At 30.3% G+C, this 9,116-nt stretch overlaps 1 protein-coding gene across 1 annotated transcript in view; it reads left to right on the top strand.

Moving 5' to 3' along the window:
* LOC108745704 (protein sickie) overlaps positions 1 to 9,116 on the top strand; it is a 113,342-nt gene that overhangs the window by 69,806 nt on the left and 34,420 nt on the right. The window contains exons 10-12 of the mRNA XM_018482012.1: positions 7,339 to 7,692; positions 8,012 to 8,239; positions 8,560 to 8,977. Of these exons, the coding sequence (XP_018337514.1) occupies positions 7,339 to 7,692; positions 8,012 to 8,239; positions 8,560 to 8,977 (1,000 nt within the window). The remainder of the gene's footprint in view (positions 1 to 7,338; positions 7,693 to 8,011; positions 8,240 to 8,559; positions 8,978 to 9,116) is intronic.

The following is a 9,116-nucleotide window of genomic DNA, read 5'->3' as shown; positions in this document are numbered from 1 at the left end:
CTCTCTCTCTCTCTCTCTCTCGTCTTTTATATTATATAATACTATTTATCTTAATTCAATTTTATTATATAATTTTAAAATTTTTTATTTTTTTATTTTTCCAATTATTTATTTTATTTATTATTGAGGAATATTAATTAAAAAAAAATCTATTAAACAAAAATTGAAACAACATTTGCAATCTTTTTATAGAATTATATTTTTCATATATTCTTTTTTATCAATTTTCCGTCTTTTTAAGTTACCGGAATTATTATTAAAATATTTTTAAAAATAGCATTTGTTCTTTTGAATTATTAGAATTATATAATCCAGCAATTGTTGACTCATTGGCATACTAGATGACTAAATGGACCGATGCTGACAGTCATCAGGAATATTCTTGATAATTATTAAGATCATTGATGGATGACAATTGACAGATCCAATGTGTTTGTGTATATGTCTTAGCGCCGAGACACTACCGTGTCTTCAAATATTAATCATTAGAAAGAAATCAATAATATACAATGATATTCATATGATGGTTTTATCCAGAATTATCTAATTATCATTTATCATATATTGTGATAAAAAATTTGCCATTGTAATGAGAAACGAGTAACGTCTTCCACAGGACAAAAACATCTTAATATGACTTAAAAAGATTTTCCGAAAAAAGCATTTACACTTCGATGAACGAGAAAATTTCTCGATAAGATAAAAGATTTTTATTTAAAGTTTCATCAAAGTTATTAATTAATTTTCTATATCTAGGGATTATTTGAAGCAGAGTTTATTTTTTTATCACAATATTCTTGATCGATATCAAATTTCTTTTTAATTAACGCTCAAATGAGTGTAGAAGGACAAGAAGCGATGTGTGCACAGGCGTGATCTCACAAGCCTACACAGAACAATCGAGTCACAAAGCATGGAGCATGTGTGCGCGTCAGCTGTTGCACCGTGCAGCTGTCGCATACTGGGTGTCCCACTATCGAAAGAACCATTTTTTTATTTGCGGGTCATTGCAAAGCGCTATTTTTAAGCTTCTACTCTGTTTCTCTCTATTATTATCGTATGCGACTTTTTTTTTTAACAAAAGCCTGATTTAATAATTTTGAATTAGCAATCTAAAATTAATAATAGAAAAAATGAACAAATAGAATTATAAAAAGTTAGCGCTATGCGAAAATATAATCATCCAAATTGGTTTTGTGCTAAAACTAAAATAATAAAAATCCTTTTGAACCTTTTTAAAAGTGAAATCTCTAATCATATCTAAAGTGCAATCGTATGTTAATACATATATTCAGACACGACAGATGAGACGTGATCGTGTAAATTAAAATCTATTGATATGTTTTGATTGCGTTGTATTCGACTCTTCTTTGTTTATTTTTTTAAAGATCAAAAGTTAAAGTATCTTATTCCTTTTTATATAAGGAAAAACATACTATTCTTTCAAATCCTTCTGTGACGATAGGACGACACGAACTTTTGTAAATTTTTTTACGTAGATACTTGTCTGTCGTTATTGTTAGCCTGTTTGTTTTTACTTCCGGTCCCTTGTCCCGAAGGATTCGTTCGAGTGTGCCAAGTTGCGATATTTTTCTCTCTCGCTTCGAAATATTTTTATTAAAATAAATTCTCAAATATGCACGTGTGCAATAAAACAAAACAAAAATGGAAGCTGACATATTATTATTATTATTATCAATTATAATGTATTTATTTAAAATTTAAAATAATCTTATAGTTTTTAGGGGAAAAAGCTATCAATTTTAATTTTATTATCTTGATCTGAAACATGTGTAAATTTCTTTGAAATTAAAATGCCATTTATATTTTTAGATTTGAATTAATTTAAATGAAAAATCAAATAGGAAATTATTTGAGAGATAGAGAGAGAGAGAGAGAGAGAACGCGCGAGAGAAAGAGAAATTAGTTATACGCGTCGCAAGCAGTTATGCAGCCAGGTCACGGCAGGTCGTCGTCGAATAGAATCAATATTTCCCGAGCGAAATAATAAATGCTCCTTTTTCCCTTTTGCTTCTTTGTTTCTCTCCGCCTCTCTTTTTTCACGAAAAAAGAAATTGAACCAAAGCAGCTTTCAACATTATACGAAAATATCTACGGGACTTCAGGCTTAACTGGAAATTTAATCGATCAAGATTATTGTTGTATGAAAATTACGTTGCGTTCAAGTCATACCTTAATTAAAAGCAGAAAAAAGTAACGCAAAAATATATAACTTTATATCACAGTAATAAATAATTCCGTTTATTTATCTTTTCGAAAAAAATGTTTCTGTACGTTCTTTTAAAAAATCAGACGAAAGAACTTTTGTTGGAAACTAATCTGGAACTAGCTGGAACTAATCCTTATATAGATAGCCGAAGGATAAGCATCTTTTACCAAGATAGGCTTTTATCAAGACATAATAATATTTCCTTCCATTAAAAGCCGATCTATTAGTTATCCATTAATCCATGCATTACGTGGGATTGTAAATCGGCCATTTTAATAGCTTTGAAGTCTGTCATATCGATATAAACGTCCCTTTTAACAATGATTATTATAACGAAATAATAATGTCCCTTCCCAGTTTCCCTTAATTTTATTCGGTGAGCTACTTACCGCGACTGAATTGTGCCCGCTGAGCTCGACAATAGTCGTTAATTAAATATTTATAGCTTTACTTATAATATGAATTACAGTAAAAATACGAATAATAAATATATTATGAAATAATATATTTAATCGGGCTGTTATATATTTTGAAGATTTTGAACAGGCACAAGCATTTGTTTAATTACTTATTTTGTCATATCCAATTTTTATATTTAATAATGCCGACAATTTCTAAGTATAAATTATTTTATTTTAATTTATTTTATTAAATCATTGTTGCAATATACATATATAATGGTTTATATTTCTTTTCTTTGTATTATATTATGTAATTTTATTTAATTTCTAATGTTGCTCACATAAGACTTTTTACATTTGTCTCCCATATTTTGATACATTAATAATTATTCGAAATATTCTGTTAATTTCTTTTTTAATTTTTATCTCCCTCGTAGCGAATGATATAGTAAACTAGTAAAAAGATTAACGGCGGTAACTTTTTTTCGAGAGATACTTTTCCTCGTCCCTGGATAATCCTTTTTCTAATCCTCTGGTCTTAGATTATCGACTTGCTCAGTGTCGCATAAGGCCCATTTCGAATGAAAGCTATCGGTACTCAATGTAACAATCCTTTTCGAATCACTTCGAGATAAGGAAATGGGAGCGTAGGGAATCCGACTCTCTCGCGTGATCTTCTTATCGCTGACCAAGGTAATGCTTCTCTTTTCCACCCCTTTTAGGCGTAAATCAAGTCGATTAAACGGTGATTTAAAGCACATTAGTTCACAGAGCACCATGCTTTGTGAAGTGTAATTCTTTCAATTTTTACTATAATTTAACACACATAACATTTTAATTATAACATATGTTATTCTTAAAAAAATAGCTCTTTTTTTGAAATAAAGGATTTATCAAAATATTTAATATAATTTGCGAAATTTGAACCGGTATATACAATTTAAATACATCTTGATATATAATATCTGTATGTACATAATATGGATTTTTTTGGATAATTAAAAAATTACATGTTTAATTCTAATGTTAATGAAAAAATTAAATCTTTTGTTAATCTCAATATAATTTCTGAAAAATACTTTTTTAGTTGCATAAGTATTAAATAATGTGCATATGTATGCTTTAAGCCTCTAAATATAAAATCAACCTAATCTCTTATCGTAACTTGGGTGAAACCGTTATTCCTGTGGCACCCCATAGCGAATAGGTGCAGATTCGGGAGGGCGAAGTACCTCCCGTTAGTAATATTACACCGTGCGCCGGAGAAGTGGGGGCGAGAGGGCTAGTGAGCTATGGATCGTCGACCCTCGCAGTTGGCGGTTAACATTCGGATGCCTCGTACGTTACGTTCGGAACCGTAATCCAAAGGCGCTGGGGTGATAAAGCACTACCCTTTGTATTTTCCGGAGTGAAAATTGCAGTGAACGTAAATTGTCTTAATTGGAGTAATATTGAGTATATCTTTGTAAAAAAGTGAAAATGGCGATGTGAGTAATAAAGTAAAGAACTTACTCCTTGAACTGTTGTAGATAAAAAAAGGAAAAAATATCGAGTAAAAAAAGTTAATTAACGAATTCATGTCAGGCGTAATATAACAGTTATCAAGACGATGATAAATATGACAAAAAAAATCTCTCAAGTGTTATAACGACATTTTCAACTTTGACTTAATAAATTGATAAAAAAAATGATATTTTCCGGATGAAATATTGGTTAGGATCTCACATATAAATAATATAAATTTATTAAAATTGATTATTTTTACAAAATATTATTTAAAAAATACATTTGTAGAAAATTTTTCGACGACATAAAATATTTAAACATATTGCAAAATTAATTAATATATAATAATTAATATATAATATCAGTACTAGTAATGAGATGTAAAATTATAGTAGAAACGGATCAAAGGTCATCGTTGACAAGAACAATCCTAATTTTCCCATGGGGAAAATTATGTAATGGGTTTGCATTGAGTCTATTAATTACTATATGTATACATATACATATAATCGATATCAATGTATTAATTCGTGACTGTAGTTTAGATAGACTCAGAATAACATCAATCGCCGATTAATTAGCTGTAACGTACTAATTTCGCGAAGAATGTTAATTAATAGTTACTATCTCTCTATTGTAATAATACAAAAATTAATAAATAAAAAGATTAATTCGACATGCGTAAGACGTAACAGAAAAAAATCTTGTAAAGTCTTACTTTAAACTTTATATTAAGTCAATTATTATATAATTAATTAATATATAATTTAGATTAATGTGTGGAAGAACTTTTTAAAAAAATACTTTTATACCAAATTTATAATAAAATTCGCATAAAACATTTTTACTTTTTCCATTAAAAATTGATTAAAATGAAAATAATAATTAGGAATTTCTAAAAAGAAAGGGAAAAAAACAGCCCTTCAACGAAATAATGAACGATAAAGTAAAATTACAATAGAAGAGAAAATGTTTCTTATTCTTCTAATCTTTATTTGTGAAATATAAGCAGAATTTGCAAACTTCCACTACAGGGAAGGAAAAATGGTAAGTAATTCTTCTAATTTACAATAGAATTACTCAAGAAATAAAATGAAAGACGAAATAACACTAATTTTTTTTAAAGCATCTCAAAAAATTCCTTATTTTTTTAATCACTTATTTCTGTGCTATATTAATTTTATAATTAGAAATTAGTTTTTTTTCTAAATTAAGAATAATTAGACTATTTGAGATAATTTGTGAATGCTCTTCATACGATTGTATTTGTTATAATTTCTTATATCACAAGAATATAATTTTGCTCGTTAATAATATAATATCATTAAAGAAAAATCGTCTTTTGTTCGAGAATTATCCTTGAGACGAATCGATATCATTCACGATCGCCTCAAGGCACATCGTCTTTCTATGGTGCATGCTTTGCAATCATAAAAATGGGAAATATTTTCACGTCGACGATTTCGGAAAATAAACTTTGGGCCGTGTCGTGAAAGAGTTTTGAAAAGCTATCTATTCGGAAGAGGCGCGCCCTGTTTATTTGGACTCTCGCGCTCAGTTCGCGTATCTCAAAGACACGCAAATGTTTGCTATTTCTTGTCGATGTGGTTGATTATACCTGGTATGTGCTTTTCAATACAAAAAACGATAAATTAAAAAAAATTAAAATGCAAGGGTAAAAATACAATATGTTTCGAAAATAGTAAAAGAAGTAAAACGCAGAAGGAAAGTATAATTAGAAAATAGATGAGAAAATGTAGAAAATAGAAAAAAGAGGGAATATTCAATGAAATAGAGAAAAATAAAGTTAAGTGTAACAAGAATAGAAATATGTAAGCAAATCTAAAATGAAGGTAAATGGCAGAAAATAGAAAAGAGATAAATTTTTTAAAATTAACAGAAAAAATAAATATTGCGAGAAAGTAGAAATGTATTAAGGAAATAAAGACAAAGAAAATAAAAATATTAAAAATAGAAAAGTAACTAAAATCCCTGTCTCGTAAATTAACTCCTGACTAAAAAAAATTTGATATTACTGAAAGAAAGTAGGTATATAATTAAAACTTTTAATTCTTTTCTTTAAATAAAGAGAAACGATTGAAAAATAAATAGAATATGAGTAACCAGTGTGTGTGCTTATTTGCAAAAATCGAGTGAAAAAATGTATTTGACTCGCGGATTCTTTGTCCCACGTTTATGGCCTTTCCACCATGCGTACGTTTACGATCCTCGCCTTAAAAGCCCAAAGAGCCTTTCTGCTTCTACCCCTGTGAGTCACCCGTGATTCCACATGGAGAAAGATGGGGGAAGGGTACACACCCTCGTTTCGTCTTGATGAACATTTTGGTGTATGTGTCCAAAGATTTTTTTTATTTTTTATTCTGCATTTTCTAGAAATTCTTATATTATTTAGACTATTAATTAGGTACATTTTCAAAATTCTAAAGAAACTTTATAAGTTTTTAATTATCAATAATATTGGAAAAATTATTACATTTCTACATTCCTGGAATTTGTACTTTTTAATAATTTACATACTGTATTCCATTTATATACATTTTTCATGAAAATACAAAAGTGCATCTGTATTTTTTCTTAATATTTATATATATCGTCTTAATATATCATTTTTATACGAAGGCAAGAATATACGATTTAGTAAGTAAGAATTTTGGTAAAAATCGTCGTAGAGCGTTGCGTCATAATGGCGCCCATGTTCTGAATCATGCTATGAGGGTTCTGACCAAGCTTAGAAATTGGTACCTATCTCATGAGAATTTTTTATCTTGATTGGACCTAAATGCTGATAATTAAATATCGGTCTCATTTTAGATAGTTACTATTTTTAATATTTAATTTTAAGAAAAATATATTTCCGGACGAATATTTTTCTTATAATTAAATATCCCAAAATTGCTGTATTATATTGTAAATTTTGTTTAATATCTCTTATTGCATATAACAATTTACTATAATGTATTTTAGATGACATGTGTGTGTACGTGCGTGCGTGCGTGCGTGCGTGAGTGCGTGTGGGTGTATGTAAAATAATTTCCTTATGGAATTTTTTTTATTAAAAATTTAGATAATTCGTTAAAATATGATTCTGAATTAAAATATATATAATTTATACATATAATTTTTTTGTACATATAATTTATATACATAATTAACATACATCAATATTTCTATGATACACAGAGAGTGCCTGGCGGAGGGGGTGTGATTGTGGGGGGTGGCGGAGGATCGGCCACCCCCCAAGGGGCGCAGCAGAGTAACAGTCACAATCTAGTGTACCGCGTGGTGGGTTCACGTGGACATCCTGGTGGTCATCATCCGCATGTGAAAAAGTCCGACAGCTCTCAGCAGACCGAGAGCTCGGCTTTTAAGCATCAGCAGCACCAGCAACAACAGCAGCAGCAAAGCTCAAACGGCTCTAGCAGCAGTATCAGTTCCAACAGTCAACAATGGAAGAAGTACATCGAAGCTGGTGCCGCAAGAGAGAGAGACAAGGAGGGCGCACCACCCAGCCCTAGTCCTTCTAGAAGGTCGCAGGTGAGATATTCTAAAAAAATATTGGAATCTTTGGTCTGTAAATTCTCTATATATATTTTCATTGTAAATTGATCGCTAAAATTGGCGATTCTATTTACTAATATGAATTGAATAATTATTGTAACTAATAGTTGAATGATGATTTTTATTATATTTAAGGAAATAGAATAGTTGTGTAGTGTAATATATTATATATGTAGATTTACAGTCTTTAATTAAAATTAAAAATAGCTTTTATTCTATTTATATATAATAATATTTATCCATTTAAATTTATTAGTGACATTAATAATAATTGTATAATTTAATTTAAACACAGGATAAACATCGGAAACAGACTATGGCAGAATATGCGAATGGTGAGAAACCTCAAAAGGTTTCGTCGGGCACATCAACCAGCAACAGTAGCAAAGTTCGTGGGGTACCACAAAGCTTTGGCTATGTTAAGAGACACAGTGCGGGCACTAGTTCGAGTCCCAATGGTGTCCAAAATGGCAGCAAAGATGCTACCAGAACGGCTCAAGTTAGCGCCGTACCAAGGACTAAGGTAATGCAAGAATTTCTAAAAAATTCTATTCATATTTCACTCGATTCTTAGAATCTTTGGATTCTTTTTTTTAAGCTTATTATTATTTCAAGGTTTAATTTTAGCAAGAACAAATACTTAACAACCACTAAAGCAACTTGATTAAATACAGAAATTGATTCAACGATCAAAGTTTATTATCAATATCTTAAAACTAACTTGAGATTTAATTAAGAAAACTAAATAACTTTCTTCAGTTTAGCTTATAATTAGATATGCTATGTTAAGTTACATAGAAGAAATTAAGTTTGATTAAGTCCAAGTTCTTTGTTTGGATGCAGGTCAAGGTATCCGGTGGTACACAAACATGCACCACGGAATTGCAAGCGAATTCCTCGGGATCAAATCAGGGTCATCACTACAAGAGCTACAGTCTCACCGGTCCCAGCGCTAGTCAACTTTCACAGTCAGTTAGAGATCGTCTCATGCTGGGCTCACAAAGCCTGCCAAAACCCGGCAGTCCAGAATTCACCGCTCTTTTTGCGTCTGCCCATCATCGCGAGAGAGGAGCTGGCGTTGGACCAACGAGCGCGTCATTTTCGCCCCGGGTATTAAAACCATCTGATGGTAGTCTCAGCGACACATGCAGTAATTACGCCGCACCTGATCTTCAGGGCTACTATGGCACACCCAATAGTCCCTATACCACTTCATGGATGAGACATAGCAATACTTATACGCCCAGCGGAAGATCTCAAGGTAATCCGAGATTAAAATATTATAACCTAATATCACAAACTAATTGAAATGATTTTAGTTATTAATTATAGAATATATCTAACAGAACAAAAAAAGAGCTTATTGATTTAACTAGAAAATATTTTTTTAAATAAATATA

The sequence above is a fragment of the Trachymyrmex septentrionalis genome, unplaced genomic scaffold (assembly GCF_001594115.1).
Source record: "Trachymyrmex septentrionalis isolate Tsep2-gDNA-1 unplaced genomic scaffold, Tsep1.0 scaffold148, whole genome shotgun sequence".
Classification (NCBI taxonomy): domain Eukaryota; kingdom Metazoa; phylum Arthropoda; class Insecta; order Hymenoptera; family Formicidae; genus Trachymyrmex; species Trachymyrmex septentrionalis.
The sequence above is the reverse complement of the archived record's forward strand: the minus strand, read 5'-3'. Positions and strand labels throughout refer to the sequence as shown.